Source organism: Calypte anna, chromosome 12, assembly GCF_003957555.1.
Source record: "Calypte anna isolate BGI_N300 chromosome 12, bCalAnn1_v1.p, whole genome shotgun sequence".
In the NCBI taxonomy this organism is placed as follows: Eukaryota; Metazoa; Chordata; class Aves; order Apodiformes; family Trochilidae; genus Calypte; species Calypte anna.
In genome coordinates this window covers 6,783,768-6,807,438 of record NC_044258.1, presented here as the reverse complement: position 1 = coordinate 6,807,438, position 23,671 = coordinate 6,783,768, and the positions used below count along the sequence as shown (strand labels likewise).

Below are 23,671 nucleotides of genomic sequence, written 5' to 3'. Positions count from 1 at the left end.
GCATCTTTCCCTTTGGCATGTAAGGACAGTAAATGCAAGAGATACTTGGTTTAGATCTGTGGTCAGCCCTGGACATGTTGATTTGTCATTCCCCTCCTTAACCTGCAGGAATGGTGAGCAGACAATCATGCTGGGTCTCCAGGAGGTTAAAGACCACTGGGAGCATAGAGGAAAACAAGAAAGGAAGAGACAGTTGTGTGCTGACCAAGCTCAGTGCTGTCAACAGCTGTCTCTGTGGAAAGCTCTGCATCCTCCTGCCCACTCTGCTTGATGCCTTTCTGTATCTGTATCCTTTTGGCTATTCCCATGTTACTTTGCTCAGAAACTCAATGCCCTTTAGCACAGACAAACCAATATTCTCCTCTAATCTGCAGAGTGAGGTCCTGGACTTTGGATATTTTGGGCCAAACATTTTTTTTTTCCAAGATTATAGTCTTAAAAGCTAAGGCCAAATGTGATCCAGCCCAGTGTGATCAGCTTTAACTGGAAACCAGCCTAACAGAGCAAGATGAAGAACTCTCTGCATGCTCCTGTAGCACTGTTCAGGCTGCTTAACACCTCTCTGGTTTATTAGGTGGGTGGTGCTGTGCAGTGTTACCCCCTCTGGCCAGCCACTTGGAAATGGCTGTGTGGCCATGCCCCTGCTGGGTGTGGATGCTGGGTGCATCACCAGTGGGGGACTCCATCACCCAAAGGTCTCTGCTTCACTACTGTGAACTCAGCATTTTCCTACTACAGGTGTCTGTGCTCTTTGGGTTCTGGGTTGATGCAATTGTGAGTTCAGTGAAGTCTGAACTCTGCTCACCCCTGCAGGCAACAGAGAAAGTTTAAGGACTGAAAGCAGCCACCTGCCCTTGGTCAGCAAGAGCAGCAGAGAGACTCTGCTTGTTTGGCTAGCACCTAAATTTCAACAAAACAAAAATGCCTCTGGAGCCAAGGAGTTGTGGGTTAGCCTGTAAAGTGGGGAAGAGAGGGCTTATTCATGCTGCAGAGGGAGAAACCCATGGACAAAAGAGGTCCATGAGTCCAGAAGAAAGAGCTCTGAGTCTGGGGCCACCTGTACTGGGACATATGTCAAAGGTGAACTTGATCTATGTTCACATAACAGATTTGAAGATCTAACAGTGATTTAAGACACTAGAACCAATGTAAGTGGTTAGAGAGGACACTGGAGATGCCAAGAAAGCAGATGCTGCTGCTGGATCCAGCTTGCCAGGAGCAGTGTATTCCTCTGGTGCTCCAGGATATGTCTTGTCAGTATGTCTCTGTCCTCTTGTCACCCTTCCCCTCACTACTTCAGCTATATGGATGAGCAGTGAAAGCCACTCAGATCACCTGCAAAGACAAAGCAGCAAATAAGATCTGGTATGGCCATTTACAGGGAGCTTTCTGGCTCTCTGCCTTCTATATGCTTTGGATCTGAGACAGACTCAGAGCCCAGGCTCTGCTAACCCTTTGCTTTAGAGCAGTGGAGCACCCCTGCATGCTGAGGAGGAGTGATGGGCTCCCTTGGCTCTATCAGCTTTTTCCAGTTGTTGCTATAATAATCTATTATCACCTTCTTCCGTCTTTTCAAGGCTCTGATAACAAGCACCTAGGACAGCCAGGTGACCTTTGGCTGAGCTTCCTCTTTAAACTCCAGTGGCTTTTGCTTCATTGTCTAGTTATGCTGCAGTAAAGATGCATTCTGATAGCAGCAGAGCCTGTTTCTCTCCCCTTTCCCCTCTTACTTACATAGGATCAAAGCGCTCTGAATTTGCTTGAACTAATTTGCATTTAGGTCAGTGAGAGATTTATTGGAGGACTTTTTTTTTCTCATATCTTTTTCTTAACTTCATAAGGAAGGAAAATAAGCACAAAGGCAGGTGGGAGAGGAAAATTGTGGTCTATAAATAAGTAGTTTCAGCCACAAATGGGAGGATGAAGTAATTGGAAGCAGAAAATCACTGATGTGGCAGCAAGCTACATCTTCCACTGATGTGAAGCAGCACCTGCTCATGGAGGCAATGGGACCATTTCCTTGTCATCAGCTGAGCTCCTTGGTGGACCTGGTTCTCTCTGTGCTGCCTAAGGGCTTCCCTCATTGCTGCTGTACTCTCTGGATGGAAAGCAGTGCAGTAGCAGGATGGTTGTCCCACCCCAGGTGGTTGAGCTGACATGTAGCACAGCATTGCAGAGTTGGTTGCTCAAGGCCTCTGCCTCTGTAGGGTTTATTGGGATGGGACATAAAGCAGCTGTGGAGGACTCATGCTGGAATCATGGTGGTCATGGGGACATCAGTCTCCTGGTGACTTGAGACCTCAGTGTGGTTGCTGGTTCTACCTTAGCTGGTGCACATTGCCCTGACCAACTGCACATTCCTTGGTGCTTCCTCTGTAGAGAGCAAATACTTCTTCCTTCTTGCTAAGAACCTCAGCTTTTCTAGGAAAAGTCTCGTGGAATCTTTCTGAAGCCTCGTGCACTGTCCCCCAGTTGGCATTTTCTTAAAACTGCAAAAGTTGTATTGAGAGTGGTGTGCTCAGCAGTTTAAATATTAACAGGATGCGTGAGAACTGGGGGTTGTGATGCACAAGTGGTAAACATTCAGTTTAGTTGCTAAACTTAGACTTAATCACTTCAGTGAGAAGCTCAGAACTTTCTGAATTAGGCTTGCAGACAAAGGTTACCTGAAATTTCGTGCAGAAACGAGCCACCTGAATTCTGGGTGGGTCTGATGCTTCCTGCCCCAGCGTGGCTGCGAGTGCCTTGCAGGGACAGCAGGGCTGGCAATGTTCTGTCACTGTGACAGATCCTGGGACTTCTCTCTTCCTGATTCATGTCCATACAAATAATCCCCAAGGAAGGACTTGCTGAGAATTCCTGTATGATGTCTGGGCTGGAAGCTGGGAAGTGGCATTTGACAGAGTCTCACTTCCACCCCGGAGCTCCGGGGGTCCTAACAAAAGCTGACTCCTTCGGCGTATTTCATCTGAAACAGAGCCATGTTGCGTTTTATCCAGTTTCCCTGCTCATGTCTGGGTCTTCAGAAAACTGCGGGCTGCCAAAAGCCTCAGCCTGCCCTCGGGTGGCCATGCGAAGAAAAGCAGGAGTCACTCCTTGCCCTGTCCCCCTGCAAGGGGTGGGGGTGACACCGGGCTGCTGCCGGTGGCAGGGTGGCAGCAGGTGGGGTCGGGTCCTTCCCCCTGGCTGGGGCGGTGGGAGGGGGGTGGCTCCCAGGGACCAGGTTTATGAGGGATGGGAAAATGCCATCCTGCCCAAACCCAGGGCAGATAGAAAAGATGCCACAAAGATGTTCATTCAGATGCTGGGATCACATTTGGCCTTAGCTTTTAAGACTACAACCTGGAAAAAAAAATGTTTGACCCAAAATATCCAAAGTCCAGGACCTCACTCTGCAGATCAGACAGAACCATGGGGGTGATGTGGCTACCACTCCTACCAGCTGCCTGCTTGCACAGACCATTTCCCCTTCCAAAATCTCATCTTCATCAGAGAAAGAGGTGCCTGGCTGCTCCTCCGTGCAGGGCCAATACTTCAGCCTTTGCTGGACTTTTTGGCACTCCCAAGACATGCATGCAGGTTTGAGCTCCGCTGTCTGTCTGGCTGAAACCCCTAAAGAACAAGAGGAAACATTAAAGCCACGGAACTGCCCTGGCTGAACTGGGCTATCTCAAAACTCTGTCCTCTCCACCACAGAACCTGATGTGTGCCTGTTGCTCCTGAGGGCCCTTCTTAATTTTTTTTTCCTGTTCTTTTATTCCTGGTTTTTTTTTCTTTTTAAAATTTTTTCCATTTTTCTTTTTGCTTCTTAATTTTTTCCATTTTTCTTTTTTCTTCTTTTTTATTTTTTTCTGGGTTTTTTTTTTCTTTTTTCTTTTTTCTTTTTTTTTCCCCCCTTTTTTTCTTCTTTTCATTCTTCTTTCTTTTTTTTCCTTCTTTCTTTTTTTCTTTTCTTTTTTCCCAAAGACCTTGGCGTGATTTTTCTTTAATTCATTTTCTTTTGGTATTGGTTCTAGACTGCTGCAGGTATGGATGTCTCACCCCTGGGCTGCCGGTTCCTTTGGCAGTCACACCCCGGGGCTGGGGACTTGGCCACCACATCCACTGCAAGTGCATTATGGAGAAGGTGGGTTGGGTTTTTGGGGGGCAGGGGGATGTTTCAATAAATGCAAATGTTCCCATTTCCTGCTTTTATAAGTGGATGTGCAACCACAACACATTTCTGACTTCTCTAAAATGGGTTGTACAAGGCTTCTTTAGCACCTTGGGCGTCTTTTTAGCATTTTTATTGTGTTCTGTGCAGAGAGAAAAAAAAAAAAAAGCTGATAGCCAAATGCCAGATTTGGCAACAGAGGAGGAAACGCTGCAAATGCCTCAGGTTTATAGATCCGGGATCTCTGCGGGCAGAGTGGCTGCCTCTGAGGGAGGAAGGTGTCTTCTCGGTCCCAGGCACTCCCGGGACAGAGACAGAGAGTTAACGGGGCAGTCAGCGATAACAAACAATTTAATTTAATTTAAATTTTTAATTTAAGGATGAGGAGAACCAGCTCCAGCCTATGGAGTGACCCCGCTCCCGGACCCGTCATGGCTGCCGCCTGAGGGGGCAGCCCCGCCCCTTCAGGTCCGGCGCCGCCGCCCGTTGAAGGGCGGAACCGTTGCCACGGCCGCGGGAGGCGCCGAAACTCAACTGCGGAGCGCGGGAGGCGTCATGGCCGCCGGTGTCCTGGTGAGGGGGAGAGCGCTGGGGACTGCTGCGGCCGGAGGATTTTTTAATGCTGCTGGGACGGGGCTGAGAGGGGGGAAGGCTCTGGGTCTGCTGCGACCCCGGGGTTTGGTGTCGCTGAGAGAGGAAAGGCTGAGAGGGCCGCTGGGGCCTGGTCCGAGGAGGCCCGGGTGTCTGGGAGGGGGCTGGAGGGGGCTGGAGGGGTGACTGCGGCCTTTGGGGACGGGGGGAGATTTGAGAGAGCCTGGCACTGCGCTTGGGATCCCTGGGCTTGGGGTTCCATGGGGGGTGGGCCCATGGCTGTTGGAGCTCTGCTGAGGAGCGAGGGGAAGGAGGGAGTCCCTGGTGCGCTGGGTGTCAGGCTGCGCGGGAGGGTCTGGTGCTGCTGGGGCTGTGTGGGGGAAGGCATGAGGGGCTTTGGGATGGTGGTGGGGCAGTTCTGTGTTGAAGGGAAGGGTCGTGCTGCTGGGGGTGTGCTGTGGGTCCAATGTGGTTGGGGCTGGGGGGCGAATGAGGGCAGAACTCGGGGCAGCACTGCATTTTGGGATGCTGTTGCAGATGGGGTTGGTCAGTGTTTGTGTGTGGGAGCCCATCTAGGCTGCTACAGGTGGGGGAGCTCTGGGTCTGAGGAGGTTGGGGCTGGGTGATATGGGGGGGGTTGTCAGCCTTGTGCTTTTGGGGCTGGGTGCTCGGCTGAGCAGGCTGGGACTGTGGTCAGCTCCTGAGGAGGAGCAGTCAGTGGTGAATGTTGCCAGGGAGAAAGAGACTGTGTGTATGAGAGCAGGGATTGAAGGCTGATCAGCCTGTTCTGAAGTCTGAACAGTTTTCAGCTGTTCAGTTTTCAGTTTTCAATGACTCTCTTAGTGTGTTATTGTCTGGTTTCGTTTGGCTTTTTTTGGTTGTTTGTTTTGCCTGGCTTCTGGCTTTGTTTGGCCTTAGCAGCAAGGTGCTGTGTAGGGATGGATGTGGAGAAACAGCAGTGGGTATCTGTTTTGCTGCAGCTCTGATTCTACCTGTTTGTTTCAGCAGCAGTGTTAAGTCTTGCAGATTTGTCCCATCAGTGCAAACACTGGCCTCTTGGCTACCCCTGGCTGAGATGAGTAGCTGTCAGGGCAAAGCTGAGCTTGATGAGCTGCTCAGGTGATAACTGACATGAATGGTCTGTTCCAAAGTCAGCTTTGGGGTCCCTGGACCATCAGCATGTTGTAAAATTGATCAGGCAGGTTATTATCACCTTTGTTAACTTGCCTCTTAAAATGTGTTGATATGTGTGAAATTTGCATTTTGTGTTGCACAATGTTGATATTTCTTCATGGTTTTTTGTAGTAGGAACGTATGGCTTGGTTAGCTTGTGAAAGAAATAAGGTGATTTTATTGGGCAAAGATGGTTCTTAATCTGTAGTGTCTGAACATTTTTGTCTTTTAGGAAGATCCATCCCTGGAGAGACACTTCAAAGGCCACAGAGATGCCATCACTAGCGTGGACTTCAGTGTCAATAAAAAACAATTGGGTAAATTGTTTCTTAGTGTTATGGTGGTCTGATTATACAGAAGCATCTTCTCTCCTATGGTTAGATGCCAGGAGCAGTGGTGGTACTGAGCTCTACAAGAGCAAAGTTTGAGGCAATAGATGTGTTAGGCAGTGGGTGCATGGATAAATTGAAATGCAGCAGCCTAGCAGGTAGTGTAATCCTGTTCTGGATCTTGCAACCTACACAGCAGTCTGGAAGCTGCAAGGAAATGAGAATGAATCCAACTTGTCTTGGGCCTTTTCCTTCCCTGCTGTTTTTATCGTTGTCTGCTCTCTTTTCCTTTCCACTTGCTGCTTTGCTTGATTGCAGAGCAAGAGTTTGCTCTGCTCTTTGTCCATGATCCTGTTTGTGTATCCCTACAACTTTATCCAGGGAGTGCAGGTCTCAGTTTTGCAGGGGTGCTCAGAGTGTGATGTAGCATTGCTTCTGAATGGCCTTTCAGAAGTAGTTCAGGGACCTTTGCCTCCATGAAGTCCACGGAAGTGTTGCTCTCAGTATTTTTAGTGAATGAGATCAGGTAAGAAAAGGAATATATTTTAATATACTTTTTTTTCTTAGTACTGCTAGGTCAGTCATGTGAACTTGACTCTCATGTGACTCTGCAGTTCTTTTTCCCTGTTTCCACTCCCCAAAAATTCAACCAAACCTACTGGACTTGGTCTTTTTATTCCCTTAGGTTACTTGCCAGTCCAGTCATGGTCATTGCCAACACATCACATGCAAGCAGTACCAGAGTAAAGCACTTGAGAGAGCTCAGAGCATTATTTTCCTTAAATTTTTAAACACCAATCCTGAGGGTATTGCACCTCAATACCTCTGCCAGAAGATGACTTGGTGTAGTCATGACTAATGTTCAGATTTCTGACTCCTGGAAGTAGGGTTGTCACCCCAAGCCAGCGTGTGACTGTGTCTTACTTGAATTACAAATTAAACACAGTGTGTGATACATTGGTGAAGCTCAAAGGACAACGTGCTTGAGATTGCTGGGAGCTGTGAGGGTGAATTGAGCATGAAAAGTATTTTTGAAGTGTAATTGAAGGAGAATTAATGCAAATTTTGTTAATTTTAGTGAGTGGCTCAATGGATTCATGCCTGATGATCTGGAGTATGAAACCTCAGGTGAGAGCCTATCGCTTTGTGGGCCACAAAGACGCCGTGATGTGTGTTCAGTTTTCCCCTTCTGGTCACCTGGTGGCTTCAGGCTCTAGAGACAAAACAGTCCGTTTGTGGATTCCCAGCATGTAAGTAGCTGTTCTGTGTTTTAACTATGGGTTGGGCTTCTTGCTTCTTGATAGTGGTTCTGCAGCCATGAGACTGGGGTCTGTTTATGCATAAACTTTAGGAAAGAACTGGAATGTGATGTGAAAATTGAACTTAAATGGTGTGTTGGGTGATTACATAGGGGTAGTGAGCTCTGTGGTCTAAACTGTACTTATGATTGTCATGTCAGAAAAGGGCCAGTGTGGAAAGGGAGTTATTGTCATGCTGGGTGTGTATGCCTCATTACATGGCACCTTTATCTGTGTCTAGTGTTCTGTGTCAATTTATCTTCTCTAGATGGAACAAAAAAATTAAATACTGAGGTTGAATCAGGTTTGAGATCTTCAGCTTGAAGATCTCATTTTGAACTGTCATTAAAAGGGAAGGGAGAAGCTGCCTCATAGTCTGTTTGTGGGCCAGGACTTTGTTTCCAAAGAAAGAGAAAACTTGCAGTCCGTTTGTCTCTGGAGGAGTTAATGCCACACAAGTGTATGGATTTCTGTCTTTGGGATTTGGATTTTATAAGCCATACTGACAGAATTTTGTATTTTCATATTTCTGCACGAGTTTTTATCAGACTTGTTTTGTAGTTTTGGACAGAAGAAAAATTTCATAAGAAATAACCTTTACTGTTCTGTGCCTTCTGGCAGATAAAGCATTAAATAAAACCAGGCAGCTCTGACCTTTTCTGAGGGGGGAGGGAATGTAGGGTATGTAGTATTAGGATTTTTTGGCCTTTCCAATTTTGGTAATTTTAGTAGTCCTGGGCCTCAGTATAAGGCCTGTTAGGTGCTAGTGGAGAAGGTAGCAAGCTACCCTGTCTCTCTCTCTGTGAATATTGAGCTTCTGTTAGCACACTACATGCCAGACATGTATTTTGGACCCAGAGTTCCATATATCTGTTGAATCTCTAAGTATATTGCACTTGGGTTCTCTAAATATACCTTGCATTTATTTGCCAGAAGAATGCCTTTGTGCATTTATTTTGAAATACCTTGTCTTGTGTCTTGCCTGGCTGTGTTACTGGTAGCTTGCTCCATGTTGTACCCCAGGCCTGCTGAAATCAGTTGTGGTATTTCTTGGAAGGTGTCATATCAGAAGCATTCAGCTAGAATAGGGGCTGTTACAGGGATAATTGTGAGGTAATTGCCTGCTTGGCTCTGTCTAGGTGAACTGCCAACACACCTGTCTTACAGCAAAGCATCTGCTAACAGAATCTCAGCATCTTCTTTGATATCAATGTTTCCATAAATGTTCTTTTAAATGGTTGTACAAATAGCGTTTCTGCGCCTTTATAGGATACATGGGTATCCTGGGTATCCTGGGTATCCTGTTTGGATCTGGCTCCAGTATTGGCATCCAGTTTGGATCTGGCTCCAGCCAAAGCAAGTGTTTTGGCTGTGTATTCTGTATAGCTCACAAAGCATAATTGTAGGTGGGGTTGGTTAACATTTTCTTCCTAGTGTGAGCACATAAATTTCCTATGGAAAAGACAGATAAGGCACTGCTCAGCATAGAGGAACTTTGTGTTTTCAGGTACATAATGTTGCTCTCCTGTTGTGCATTTTTGAAATGTTTTTTTCCCTTCTATATAGCAAAGGAGAATCTACTGTGTTCAAGGCTCATACTGCAACTGTAAGAAGTGTTCATTTCTCCAGTGATGGCCAGTCCTTCCTGACAGCTTCTGATGACAAAACAGTCAAAGTGTGGACAGTTCACAGGCAGAAGTTTCTGTTCTCACTTAGTCAACACATAAACTGGGTTCGCTGTGCCAGGTAAGTTTAGCTTTCTGAAGACTGAGAAACTGTGACTGAAATACAGTGCTCACCTGTGGAGAGGTCCCTTGGCTCATAGTTGTGTACCTGCTTTGTGTTTCTGCAGTGAGACTTCCCTGGCTGGTGATTTGCTTTTACCTGCTATGGAGACTTTTGGATCTTGAAATTGCTGACAGAAGGAGAATGAGAGATTTATAATTCTTATTTCTAGATTTGTGAAGCATTTGGTTAAAAATTAGCACCTGAGCTCCTTCCAAAAAGCTGAAAGTTCTGCCATAATAACACTATTTCCTGAAGACTGTCTCAGATTTGGTTTTCAGTTGTCCATTTATGTTGTTCGGAGGAGTTTCTATGTATATATGTAGTTAGAATAAAGCCATGATCTCTCCTTAGGCAAAAAGTTCTTGAATGTGGTGGTGGCAGTGGCAGGTAGTATTATAGACGCCCCCTGTTGAGTAGGAAAAATGTAAGAATGTTTTCCCAGTATGGATGTTGATTATCTCCAGTTAGGGACTTAAGTCCTGTATAATGTCTGCCTCTGAAAAGAGATAGTGATCTCTGTCCTTGAGCTTAACACATTCTTCTGAGGCACTTAAATGATAAAGCATCTTCTGCTGCAACTGTTACTTTGGGAGTAATTTTACTTCTCTGAATGCTTACTGCAAAGGTAGGAGTTGTTTTGAATCAGGGTAAAGAAACAATTTGAGATACACTTAAATTTGAAGCAAGCGGAACAGCAGATCTTAAGTCAGACTGAAGACTTTCCTGTGGATTATTTTATTTGCTTAGGGAATTAGGGATAGTGTGGGGACTTTAGGCTTGCTGTTAGCACTCAACTTACAGGGACTGGATTTTAGATCTCACTGATGCCAGTGTGACTCGAGTGAGGAGTGTTACCAACACACCTTGACAGGTGTCCAAATTCAGTTGACCCTCTACAGCTTTTGTTTGAAGGCATTTTTAATTGCTGTAACTCTTGTCTTTAGGTTCTCTCCTGATGGACGATTAATAGTGTCAGCCAGTGATGATAAAACTGTCAAACTGTGGGATAAAACCAGCAGAGAATGTATCCACTCCTTCTGTGAGCATGGGGGGTGAGTACCTTGCAGGACCAGCCTGCTGGTGATTGCTGAAATGAGGATGCCTGGTGAATGTACACCTGGTTTTGTGACTTCAATCAGAAGCCCTTATCCTGGCAATTGTTTCTACCTCTTAAAAAGGGAATAGCACCTATTACAAAAGCAGCCTGCAGAGGATGAGATGCACAGAAGAGCTTCCAGGGTGGCTTGGACCTTGGCAAATTAATTTTTTTCCAGTGCTTTTAAGAATATACCTTGTCCAGACAACCAACTGAAATCTCTGCTTCCTCAGCTGTTGTTACAAGACTGAAAGGGTTGAATCTTGTCAATTATTACAGGAATACTCAAAGGATTTTTACTTTTGTATGTTTTCTTGCATGGGCTGAGTAAGGAACTAAAAGATGCTCTTCACTGAAGGTTCTGAAGGTTTTTGTGTGTTCAAAATAAACACTGGTTGCATACAAGTCCAGAAAGAAATTTGGTCTCAGCTTTGCTACCTTTTAAGTGGCAACATCAGATTCAGGCACAAATTCAGTATGTTCCATCTTAAAATTCTTTAAGAGTAATAGAAAAAAATAATTCTGTTCAGTCTTGTACACACTGCTCTGGAAAACCTGGTAATTCAGTAGGAGACATATATTATGCAAACATTAAATGAACACTTGAGAATGTTGTTGTGACAGTCAGATCCATCAGATTTCAGAAAGCTTGTGTCTACAGCTCCTACACCTGGGATGTAAAACTTTGAAGATGGCTTAGATAGAATCCTACAATCTGCTTGGGGTTATAAGCAAAGCCTTGACAGAAGTTTAGCAATTGGAATTTTCAAGTTCCTTGAAAACTCCTTTCAGTAATGCTTGGTGCACCATGGTGGAGCTTCCCTTCTTGAAAAGACTTTTTTGATCTCCAGCAAGAGCTGAGTGTAACCAGTTGGGTTTAACTGCAATTTACAGGTTTGTGAATCACGTGGATTTTCATCCCAGTGGTACCTGCATTGCTGTGGCTGGCACAGATAACACAGTGAAGGTGTGGGACATTAGGATGAATAGACTTCTTCAACATTATCAAGGCAAGTTAAGATCTTAGGAAAATCAGAACTTTCCACATATTGATATGAAGTGCTCTGAAGTCCAAGGCTTGTTTCTCTACCACCTTCTGATTTTCCAGAAAAGCACAAAGTTAGGCCTGCCAGCGGAAGCCTTTGTTTCACCAAACATCATGCTTTCCTATGTGCTACCTTCAAGACTTATGCCTATGTATTGGTGAGATATATCTATTTTCTAATGTCTCCTGCACTGGACACTATAAAAAAAGGTGGAAAAACAAGTTTGACACTGTCCCATGTTACAGGTGTACATAGGTGTTACCTGCAATGCCATTTGTCTCAATTTTGCTGTTCTTGAGGGAACAATGTGCATTAAAATGATGTGGCTTTTGCTTCTGAGTAAACTTATAGGAGGAACCAGATGCTTTACAGCAAAACAAAAGGTTAAGTCCTTCACAAGGAACATTAGGAAAAGTTAAGAAAAGAGGAAAATGAAAGTCAACCATTTGCAGTTTTATACCATGATCTATGTTTGCAGTTCCCTCTCCAGTATTTCCTTTGGTTTTCAGCTTCCAGAATTAGCTTTGAACTTGATATGACTTGTCCATGTTGGCTTGTCCTTGCAGTAACTAGCTTTTATAGTTACAAGTCTACATTTTATGTTTTTTTGCCCTTACCTTCAAAGTGGCTTGTTCTGCCTTTACCTCTTCTTGTCAAACTGATCAGTGCTTTTGTTGGTAGAAGTGTTTGAGAAAAAGGTCCTTTCCCATCACTGTAAGCTTGTTTGAGCTCAGTTGCACTGTTTTATGCCCATTAGTTGCTTGAACCTAAATGTGGCATTTCTTTACTATTAACAATTTTTCAGACCTTCCATGGAATTTTGTAAATCCATACATTCTCAAGCACCATTTTCAGTAGAGATAGCTTACTAAACTTAATTTTGTTGGCTTTTCATGAAGACTGCTTTTGGTGTGCTACTGAAGCAGTTTAAAGATACCAGGCTGGAGCTTGCTGTGTTATTCTTTCTACCATCCTCATCAGATACTCTCAGTTCCCTCTGCAGCAACACCACACCTGAATGCCAAGCAGAAAAGGCAGATCAGTGAAATAGTTTGCAGCTGATTGCTGTGAACTTTGCAGCTAAGAGACAAAAATGGAGTTCTAAATTAAAGCTGTTTGTCTGCCTGGCTTTATGTAACTATAATTGTTTTTCAAGTGCTTTTGACTGTGTATCCCTTCATTTGCAAGTTGTTGAAAGAATTTGCAGGGAAGCAATACAGATTCTGTAGTTTCCCTTGGCATAGAAGGGGAGAGAAAACAGGGATTTGAGGAGCAGAGTTCTGCTGTCTTCCTTCCTTCAGGGCAACCTGTGAAAGCTTAAACCTCTTCTGGCAGATAAGAGCAATGGGAGTTACTCATTTCAAAGCAGATGAGGTTTGTGTGCAGAGAGTATATTAAAGTTATGAAAGTCCTTTGGGTTCCATAGAAAAGTTCCTCAAAAATAAGTTGCTGTAGAGTAGAAACACTCTGTGGACTTTGGAATGCTTTCATAATTCTGCCATAGAAGACTGTCCTTTTCTCTTGGCATATTGGTGGAAACACCACTGTGACCATCTGATCATACCTATTAAGCACCACCAATGCTGGAACATAATTCCTTACTTTTAGTATCTACTTCTTGCTCCTGGATTGTGTTTTATTCCTGCCTTCTATATCAAGGGTCATCCTCTCAAGTGTATTTTTTTTCCTGTGTTGTTGTGCAGTTTGAACTATTTTTTTAACTGTAGCCATGTCTGAGCTCCTTGAAATCTTGTATAATGTGATTTATTTCTTTAGTTATTCTTACAGACTCATAATTGTTTCCAGTTCTCCAGTAGTTAACAAAATCTAATGAAAATCAAACCTTTTGAAGACTGCTGTTCCAGTTTATCAGTTATTGACCTGGTACAAATATGAATACTGAAGTGTGGTTCTTTGTGTAATAAGTATTGTTAGCCATATCAAAACTTGCAAATGCTTTTCTGAAGTCTTGTTGGTTAAATAGGCAGTGTCTTTAAACACTTCAACAGTTTCAGATTGTCCTTTAACCTCCTTCCTCAGCTTTTCAACAGTGGCAAGATCTGCAGTGCATGTTTCCAGCCACATTATAACTTGGCTTTTAACTTATTGCTATTAAATTGTCCAAATATACTAGTATTTATGTTGGCTGCCAGGTTTATCTTTTGTGTCTCAGAGTTATATGTCCCCTCTACCCCACCCTTACTCAACAGCAGTTTAGACTGACACCCTTGCTATCAAAGTGATCTTTGTCTTTTAGGAGTGTTATTTTTAACAGCTACTGTGTAAATTCTTATTTTGTATTAAACTTTGAACTAGAAATAGTGATAAAAAACAAGGAATCCTACAGTTGCACTGGTAGCTGTATCCAGTAATTCATGCAGATGTAGTTGCGTTTGTGACATGCTCTGGAGATGTGTTTGTAAGTCCTGCTCTTCTGAGGGTTTATGCTCATCATTTTTGGCTAAATGGGGTGGGAGCTGCCGTCTCACTCCCACTAGAGGGCAACTCTTCCTCAGTAGCTGCCTGTGCTGCCGGGTTTCAGGGGAATCTTCCTTGAGAACTGAGTTGCATCGAGGAGTTAGCACAGATTGTTGCTTGTTAAATTGGGTTGTTTTCCAAAACTGATCAGTCTTTTAGTAGTGTTGCTCTTATTCCAACTGTGAGTTATGTAATTGAAAGTTGGAAGTAGAGAGCAAACTGCAAAACCTTTTGAATGGTGTGTGTTGTTTTTATAGCAAAGTGAAGTGTGCTTTGGTTGCATTTACTGTGCAGAACAGATGCTTTATTAAATTCTCTAACTGGCATTAGCTTCTTGCTACAGCAGGCCATCTTCCTACAAAAACGAACAATGTTTATTGCCAGCCAATTTTTCCTGTGCAATAAGGAGGTGTGGAGGGGAACCTCTGCAGGCCTATGGAAACAGCTCTAACCTTTTTTTTAATTGCAATTTACATTACAGAATTACTAGGACATTATATTCACCAGTTACATGAAATAGTATTTCCAGCCTTGGGACAGTTATGTTCAATAACTCTTTGGGCAGGCACAACTCAGCTTTAGTGATTAACCCCCCCAGTGGATGTCCTTTAAATAGCCAGTACTTTTCTAAGGTTTGGCTGGTGGAAAGGGAGGCTTGTAGCAGCAAGTCAGGGGAAGATGGCACCTTGTGCTGTGCTGGGTTTATTGTTTGCAACATGAAATGCAGTGAGGTTGCAGGATGTGTTGGCAAGCTTTTGGAGACGTCTTGGGAATGGTCATGTGGGAGGTATAAAATGGTTTAGCAGAGGAGAGATGAAGTTTTCTCTGAGCTTACGACAGCAAAGAACTCCTTGGCACAGTAGCTGCAGCTGCTTACACAGCCAGAGTCTGTGTGATTTCTTTCCATTATGAATGCTTTATTCACTATCTGAAACTTGGAAGCTGTATCACTAACTTTGTCTATTTCTAGTGTGATTCTTTTCAGGACTTGTCTTAGTTGACAAAATATGATTACCTTTGAAGATAGACAGTAATGGAGTGAGGAATATTACAAATCAGAACAACATTTTCAAAGGAGAAGTCGATTTAGCATTTTTTCAGGAGGAAAACCTGTGTAGATTATTTTTTTCTCCTTTAATACAGAGTGTAATGTAGGACTGGGGTGTAGAGGAAGATGTAGCTGTTTGATAGAGTTGGTATTCACCAACAAGAATAACCTATTTAGAAAGATACCTGTGTTGTGTTAAGGTTTTCTTCTGTGTTTTCTAGTAGTCCAGTATCTCGTGTTGCTCAGTCTGAAAAGTAAATGCTCTCTGTTTTACAATTGAACAAGGTTATTTCAGATTTCTGCTTCAAGTCTGCATCTGCAGAAGATAATACTTGGCTCTAGTTTCTTTGAAGTTGTATTTTGCATGAGTTTTAACATACAGTTTGGATTTGGACTGCACAGTAGACTCTGAAGGGAATATAGATTTGTTTGGAGAAAGATGTACTGGTAGTAGATTTGAGATACCTGAGCATTTGGAGGGCACACAGAAAAAGAAGAATTGAATAGTTAAAACCCTCTTCAAGCATAGTCTTAATATTCTGTAATGTCACACACTCAGAAAACTGTGCACATCTTAAGTACTGCATGTTCTCATAAATAAATATGCTCAGTTTCCTAAAAGTTGAAGGAGGGAAAAAAAAAGCCCTGCATTAGGTAGATTTTTAATGTTACACTGAAAATAAAAAGTGGTGTTTTTCCTAGAGCATTTTCCTTAACTTTCTTCAAAGTAAGTCTTAGACTTCACTGCCATGGAAGGAGGATTGCTTTATTGGAAGCTCACATTCTTTATAGTTTGTCTATTCATATTTGGTCTAATGTTTTGGTGAGGTAAAATAGGTGTCTGGAGGAATAGTGCTTATCCTGGATGACTTTCAAGTTGCTGGTGGTTCTTTTCTAGTTTCCCTGAAACCCAGTCTTGGTCAAAATCAGGTTGTAAGCCAAAACAATCTGTGCAAACCCAACTTAGAATTTGTCTTTTGTCACAGTTTCAATCTTCTCCGTAATGTATGAGCATATGGATTGTAGCCTAGAATCACCTGGGAGCAGGAACAGCAGCTCCACAGTAGTAAAATATGTCAGTGTCCAGCTCTGCCACAGAATCATATAGTTCACTTGTGCATATAGTTACATTTTTGGGCCATGCTGGAAGCTTTTGTAGCTTTAAATCTCCCAGAATAACGGGCAAAACTTCCTTTTTCCTTTCAATAAAATAGTGCCTATTTTTACAAGAATTGAATACTGCCCTTGTTCTGCAATACTTTGAGAAGTTTTTGTGGAACTTTTATTCCCCCATTATAGTTTCCCTGTTAAACTTTATATAAAAAATTGGAATGTGGTAGTACTTTTTATTCTTTTGCCTTGGACTTGTGTAAGCTGTTTTCAGTTATTATTATGTACATCTTTTTCCATCTTCAGTGCACAGTGCTGTGGTAAACAGTCTTTCCTTTCACCCCTCTGGAAACTATCTGGTTACTGCTTCCAATGATTCAACTCTTAAAATTCTGGACTTGCTAGAAGGAAGACTTCTGTATACTCTTCATGGTCACCAGGTGAGACTAAACCTTTTCTACAGTAGCATACAAATCTATAACAAACAAGACAAACTTGTGTTGGAGCTTTTCATTCTTCCTGGCCAAAAATCTTTTGAAAACTTCCTTATATAAATGATGATACTACTACTAACAATCTCTGAGATCATGACAATTTTGAAGGGAATATGGGGAAGAAAGGAAGTGAGGCAGGAATGAGGCAGATGAGAAAGCAAGGCAGAAAGGGAGCTGCAGTATTGAGGATGCAAGTCCTCGGGGGCTCAATCAGAGCTGTGCCCCAATCCTGGGTCTGGTGTTCACTCTCTGTACTGCAGCTTTGACTGTCTCCCTCTCTGGAGTGGTTCAAGTAACACTTGCCCCCCTGACACAGATGTTGTGAAGATAAATGCTATTTATCTTCAGGAGACTTAAGGACAGAGAGGGAGGAAATATATTGTGGGACATGATTTGGGAACACATTTCCATGTTGTTAATTGGCTGAATTAAATAATTGTAGGTGATAAATGCTGCTGGTTTATTAAGTTTAACTGATTTGCCTGTTTGTATTATGCTGCTGGATGTGTTGCCTGTAAGGTTAATTATATGAATGCTTGAATCTCTCTTTAAATGTTAAATGAAAATAGACTCATTTATTGTTGATGCTGAATGGGGCTCAAAGGCATGAAAAAGCAGACCTGCTTTAAAGGTTCCCTTTCTAAAGGGGCAAAGGGAAAAGAAAGTTTAACCCCTTTGTCTCTGTTAAAATGGGGGCTGAGTCTTGAAGCATCAAAACTAGCTGGGGAAAAAATCATAGCCTGAGGATGTTGGGGGGTGGTGGAGATGGTTCTGGGTAATACCACGCTATGTAAGCTGCAAAACTGATAATTCTGGCTTCTTGTGGCTTTAGTGACTGCCTTACTGATGTCAGGTTTGTTCTGGAACTTCTCTTTTGCTATAAGTTCATTTTTTTCTCAGTTTTTATAACATTATTAGTAAAATGGAACAACCTCATACTTGAAGCTCCACTTGATGAGAATATCTGATTACAACTGACCAGACCATTCAAATGCTGAAAAGAATGGGGGAAAGATAATTAAATTATGGCTGTCCTAACATGTAAGCTTCAACTGTATACAGCTTTCTTATTTTGAAAACTGAGTTGATAATCCTAGTGTATAGGGGCTGCAAAGCTTTTAACTGTTGTCCTGGTCTCTTTTTCCTATTTTGTCTGTTGTGTTAATTAGCCATGTGACTGCTTAGGAAGTAGCTTTCTGGAAAAGGGTAAGTGCAGAGGGACCTTTGTACTTCTCATTGTTTCCTCAGTAGGGGATATGCCTGGTTATTTTTCAGCAAGATTCTGAGTCTGAGAATCAGACGTTAGAAAGTTCCTTTAGGCTGATGCTGTACCTAGAGTTTCTACAAAACAGTTGATTTGTGAAACATCTGTTCAGAAGTAGAGTTAAAGGTCTGTATTTTTTCCCCCACTGTTGCAGATCAGTAAGACAATGTCTGCTGTTCTCTCTCAGTCATCTTAGTGGCACTGGAAGTGCTTTAACACTGGCGCAGCTGAAGGGTTGTTCCTACTGTGGGATGCCACCTCCTTTCAGTTGGCAACAAGTAGAGAAGTGGCTTGTAGTGGCTTTCTGGTCTTTTTAAAGGGTATGGCATTGAGATGGCTGTGGAGCCAGTCCTAGCATAGCCCTGGGCAGGCATTCCTTCTGTTAGCATATGCTGTTTTGTTGTGGGTTGGTTCTTGCTTTAAGATTCCTGCCTTTTTCCTCTAAAAGGATACCATAATCTTTGCTTCGTTCACAGTAAGTGACCAGCAGTGACAACAGGCCCTGCTTTCATCAGAAGCTGCTGGGGTGGATTCCTGCACTGACACCTTCCCTCACCTGCTCTGATTATAGATAAAGCCAGGCTGCTCCATGTTGATTTTATTTATTTTTATTTTATCTTTTCTGCCAGTACCTCCAACTGACTAAAAATGAAGTCGGTATGGATTTTTTTGCTCATAAAGTAGATTTACCATTTTTCAGTGAGGCCTATAGGTTAGTCACCAAATGAACAGCCTGTTCTGAAGACATTCTTGAGCTGTGACTTTGGGTGAACGTGCTGGTTGAGACTTTGCTCTGACTGCTGTTAGTGTTGTTCTGCTACAAGGCTGTTCCTGCAAGGGGACACTTGAAGGAACAAAAACGTGAGGTCCTTTCAGACATACTTTGACGCAACTGCTGGAGTGCTGGGAATTTGTTAGCAGCTGATTAGCTGTAGTTTACACAGTGAGGACTGCCAAGTTTACATTGCTGTCTTTAATTGTAATGTAGCTGGCCCCCTTGTAGCAGAAGGATTGTTCAAGACAGGAGTTTGCAGCTTGGAGCTGACATCTTGCAGCTGCAAAGTATCATTCTGTATTGTGCTGCATATTTTAATTCTGGAGTGCTTCAAGCTGTGGAGTACTCTTGCCTAATTCCATATTGATGAGACACTGGGTTGGTATGTAGGTCCAACTCTGATACTGAATCATTGTCGAGGAACAGAATGTTTTGGGGCCCATAAGTCATCTCTGGAGGGTGGATAGAGGAGAGCAGGTATGTACACAGTGCTTGTCTGCCCTTTGGAGAGATTGGATTAGAGTGTTTCCAGACTGACTTCCTTAGTGGAATGGAAGTTCTCAGTAAATATTTAAAAAACATGTGCATTGTTATGTTTATAAATAGGAAGACAGAGAATGCAAAGTTATGTTTCTCCAAGCAGCCTTGACTGGAACTATGAAGTAGCTGCATTCCACCTGTGTGGGTGGCATAAGTGCTCTCTGCTTTGCTGGGTGACTAAAGAAAGAGCAAGACCTCAGCAGGTGCATGAGACACAAATGTGCTCCTTTACTGTCTGCTGCCAGCTCCACCAAGGTGGCATTAAACATTTTGTGGGCCTGGCCATCTTTGAAGGGTGTGAGGGTATCTCACACTGAACCAATGAAGGGAGAAAAGGGATGTGTTGCAAACAACAAGCAATTGCTTTTCAGTCTGGTTTTGAGTATTAAAAAGAAATACAAGTCTCGTCTTCCCTTGTGCTTTTTTTTTTTTAACTGAAGCTTTCAGGAGATAAAAAGCTGCTGAAGATTCAATTATCAGGTGCCAGTATAAATATTCCCTAGGTTAGCTGTGCTGTTCTCCTTGGTTCCTTTTCACTCTCACTTTCTGTCTTTCATATTACCACCTCCGTTGTGCAGTTTCTAGGAATCTGCCATTTTTATCTGAACAATTTTCTTGTTCTTACCCTTAGATATGTGGATTCTTTCCATAGCTCCTATCACTTTCCACTCCATCCCCACTTGAGGACAATATTCAGCTCTGTTCTGTGCCTCCTGATTTGGCAGTGTAAAGTGCCTTTGTTGGCACCTTTTCCCCTCTTTACATTGCCTTTGGGATGTCTGTGCTGTTTGTAAAAAGAAAATAAACATCCATGGCTTTAATAGCTTTTTTTTTCCCAGCTCCTGCTTCATTCTAAGATTTGGATTTTCCTGCCTGATGCTTCTTCAGTATATGTGCTGCATTCTGTACCAACTGTGAAACAAGTGGGAGTAATTGTCACCTGTATTGCCCCTTGTATTTCTTCTTGCTTCTGTCATCTTTGAATTCAGCTTTCTTTTACTATGTGTCTGGGTGTATTGTTATTCACCTTTTCTGGTGATATTGAATAAATCCTCATAGCTGTGGGTTCCCTTGCTGCAAGTTTGTAATTGATTCTGAAATACAGGCTCAGTGCTTCCACCTTCCCAAAAAGTCTGTTATCTTGAACTGGTCCTCACTGAACTCTTTTCACTGGTTTATCTGCTGCTGAAAAAAAGTGATAGGTGAAAGGCACATGGCATCAGCCTCTTGTCTCAGGTCCTCTATATTCTTTTACACTCAAATGCATTTATCAAGTTTCTTACCTGCTCTTTTTTTCCTAGATGTCTGGATCAGTTATTCTTTCCATCTTTTGCTCCTCTACCCTCTGTCATTTCAATGTCCATCAGTCTAAGCATGACTTGTCACCTTCTCCTGTGCCATGAAGCAGTTGAGAGCAGTGTGAACAGTAGCTATGACTTCTGTTTATTATTATTTCTTTTACACCTGAACTGATGATCCTGTGCCTAGGATCCCAGCGTGCTTGTTACTGCCTCTGATTTGCTTCTCTGACCTCATCCCCACTTGTATGTCCTTCTTCTATTTGCACTGGTTAATCTCTTCCAGGGGAGTTGTCCAATTGAGCCATACTGGCTTTCATCTTTCCATTTCTACCTCTCCCGAAGCTCTCTTTTAATCAACTACTTGCATCCTCTAGATATGCCTTGTCCCAGCTCTTGGCAACTCCCTTACCCTGTTACCTGGCTTCTCTCTGGTATTTGTTAGTTTCAGAATTTTAAAAAAAAGTGCATAAAACCCCTCACTACCAGCATCCTTGACCCCACTTATCTCTCCAGCTACCTTCCTTTCTGCCTCTCCTTTCATCTTGCAGACTGTGCATCATTAAACTGCTCTCTTGGTTTATTCCTGAACCTTCTCCATCCTGGCTCTTGTTTCTTCTGTTATGCTAAAGCCAAAACATTAGCTCTGTTTCTAGCTGAAGCTTGCATGTCTGATGTCTCTTGACTTGAGCTGACTGTTGGGTTTGGCCCCGTTGTTCTTGAAATTGTGTGCCTCTGTCCTCCAGCAGCTCTGTGAGGGAGGAAATGGTGTTCAGGAGGGGCTTCTCCATGGCTGTCTGCTTATTATGTGTAGATAGTACACATTCCTCTGCTATCTGCATGCAGACATATTTATATTTCTCTAAACTAAACTCTTGGCCTTTCTCTTAAGTATTAATTTCAGAGACCTCTATTTGTAGCTTCACCTTTGGCAACTTTGTGTTCAGGGATGCTGTTCCTGTTGACTCTTGGAATCTCTGTGTCACTTGTTACTGATGCTATCAGCATCCTGCCAGTCACTCAGTGCTGTATTCTGCATCCTGACTTGGGATCCCATCTCTCCAGGCAATGAATGTATTGAAGCCATTAATCTCCTGTGGAAGTTGATCAACCTGTGGGTTGCTAGGGCAATACAGCCTTGTGATAATGAGTGGCCTCCTTCTCTAGAAAGTAGAGAAAGCAAGGAGAAGCTACAGTTTCCATCTCTGAATGTTAGTCTGTGCATAAATTAGATTGTGTGATGTGCTGTGTTTCACCCTTCTTACCTACATACACAGCTAGCAGTGGGATGTCACTTGGGATTCCAGCTAACCATGGTATGATTAACTGACCTTGCCTCCATCTTGTTCATTGGGAGCACTGCTGCAAAGGACTATGATCCTTTAATTCCTTCTGTATGGCTTCCTTTTTTATGTTTCCTTTTTCTTTGCCACATGCAGTGTGTGAGCAATTCTTTTCAAGACTTCCTGCAACTTACCTCCACCTTGCATGGTGCTCCTGTTTCCCTAGAGGAAACAAGTTGAGTATTGATTAGGAGCAGTGTCCTTCCTGCTTAACGTTTCTGGTGGGTGATTTTTTTCTCTCTTCTGTACTTCCCTGCAAATTTTTTCTAGCTCTCTCCCAGTGCCACCAAGACTGTTATTATAAGGTCAAACTTTGACATGAATAAAAGCTTGACAGTCCTCAAGTTGGCCTGCTGAGACCTAAATAGTACCTTACTGCTGACTTGGTGTATCTCATTGTCCAGTCTCCTCTTTCTCCAGTTTGCTGTTTAAGTTAAGGCAAGAAGCTGTAGTAATTTGGGGACTGGTGCTAGGAGCTTCTGTGCAGCACCTAGCACAATGAGGATGCAAAACTAGAACTTCTGAACCTTAAGGAAATACTAAAAGAAGGCCATTTCTGTCCTGCTACAGAAAGAGGAATAAAGTATTCCTTTAGAATGTTGCTGCCACATGTTCTAGTTGCATGGGAAATAAGCTTAGAATGCCCCCTGAAACTTGTATGGAATGTGAAACTGCTGCTTTTTGACACTTCTAATGCAAACAGTAAGTTTAAAGAGAGAAAAATACCTGAAGGAAGATTTTAATCTTTCAGTCTCCTGCCATGCTACCTGTTGCCTAGGACTTCATCAGAATCTCTGTCATGCTTCCCTGAAACAAATGGGAGACTGTGTTTGCTCACTGGCATATGTAGCTTTTTTAGTTTTGTGTGTTTATATCAAATTGCAGGAGTATTTGGCAAACTACCATTTGTATGTTACTATAGCAAACCTGTTCTATCCAGGAAGAGTGCTCTAAGTGTATGTAGCAAAAATACTTTTCACTTAATTTATGTAAACAAATCTGTAGAGGATGTTGTGTCTATAGACTTGTTTCTTCCCCTTCTTTCAACTTATAAAGGCACATTCAGACTTTGATATGAGTTTTTATTTTGGGAGGAATATGTCCTGTTGAACTTCTTTTCCCTTCAGAATGCCATGGCTTTGGAGTCAGTTCATTGCCTCTTTTGATATGATTTGTATTGTGGTAAATTTTGTCTAAATACACTGAAATATTTAGACTGATAAAAATAATTTTGTGAAACATTGCTATTCTCCACTGTTCCTCACTTGTGCTTGTTCCTGAACATTTTGTCTTAAGCAATTCCTTGAACTTTTTTTGTCCTCCCAGCCCTGGCTGGTTTATTAGTCAGACTGCAGCTTCTGTATCCTCAGCTCTGGGATATGTTCACCACTGCACTTTTCTGACTGTGTACCTATTTCTGCCTTTTCTTATTGCTTATTTGTCTTTGACTTTGTTTTTTTTTTTTCAAGTCTTCATTCCTGACTATAGTCAGAGCTGAGCTGCTGGGGAAGGTGGGTGGGAGGAGAAGGCAGAAGAAGGCTTTGTCTCAGCTGATTGATGGCAGTGTCTTTGGTTTCAAGTATCTGCAGTACTTAGTACTGTGTTAGTTGAACAAGCCAAGTCATGCTGATGACTGTGCATGCATTTTGAAGTTGCTGCTACTAGATCCATTCTGGCAAGATGTCTTGAGTGAGGTGTTGCTGCTAAAAGGCCTTAAAACCTTTTGAAGTTACCTCATCTGGAGTGATCATATGGAAATACCTTGATGTGTTTTAAGGAATCTAAAACTCTTCACACTGGGAGTGACCACATCAATACTCCAGTTTTGCTGGCATATTCTGCTGCCA

At 42.8% G+C, this 23,671-nt stretch overlaps 1 protein-coding gene across 2 annotated transcripts in view; it reads left to right on the top strand.

The window, feature by feature from the left end:
• The window catches only part of POC1A (POC1 centriolar protein A), a 61,006-nt gene that overhangs the window by 4,900 nt on the left and 32,435 nt on the right, over positions 1-23,671 (top strand). The window contains exons 3-9 of one of the 2 annotated variants that reach the window (XM_030458707.1): positions 4,017-4,126; positions 6,150-6,234; positions 7,325-7,496; positions 9,111-9,290; positions 10,277-10,384; positions 11,323-11,438; positions 16,417-16,550. In XM_030458707.1, the coding sequence (XP_030314567.1) occupies positions 4,118-4,126; positions 6,150-6,234; positions 7,325-7,496; positions 9,111-9,290; positions 10,277-10,384; positions 11,323-11,438; positions 16,417-16,550 (804 nt within the window). In that variant the 5' untranslated portion in view covers positions 4,017-4,117. Of the gene's footprint in view, positions 1-4,016; positions 4,127-4,567; positions 4,727-6,149; positions 6,235-7,324; positions 7,497-9,110; positions 9,291-10,276; positions 10,385-11,322; positions 11,439-16,416; positions 16,551-23,671 lie in introns of those variants that run through there. The other variant, XM_030458706.1, reaches the window with a different exon arrangement.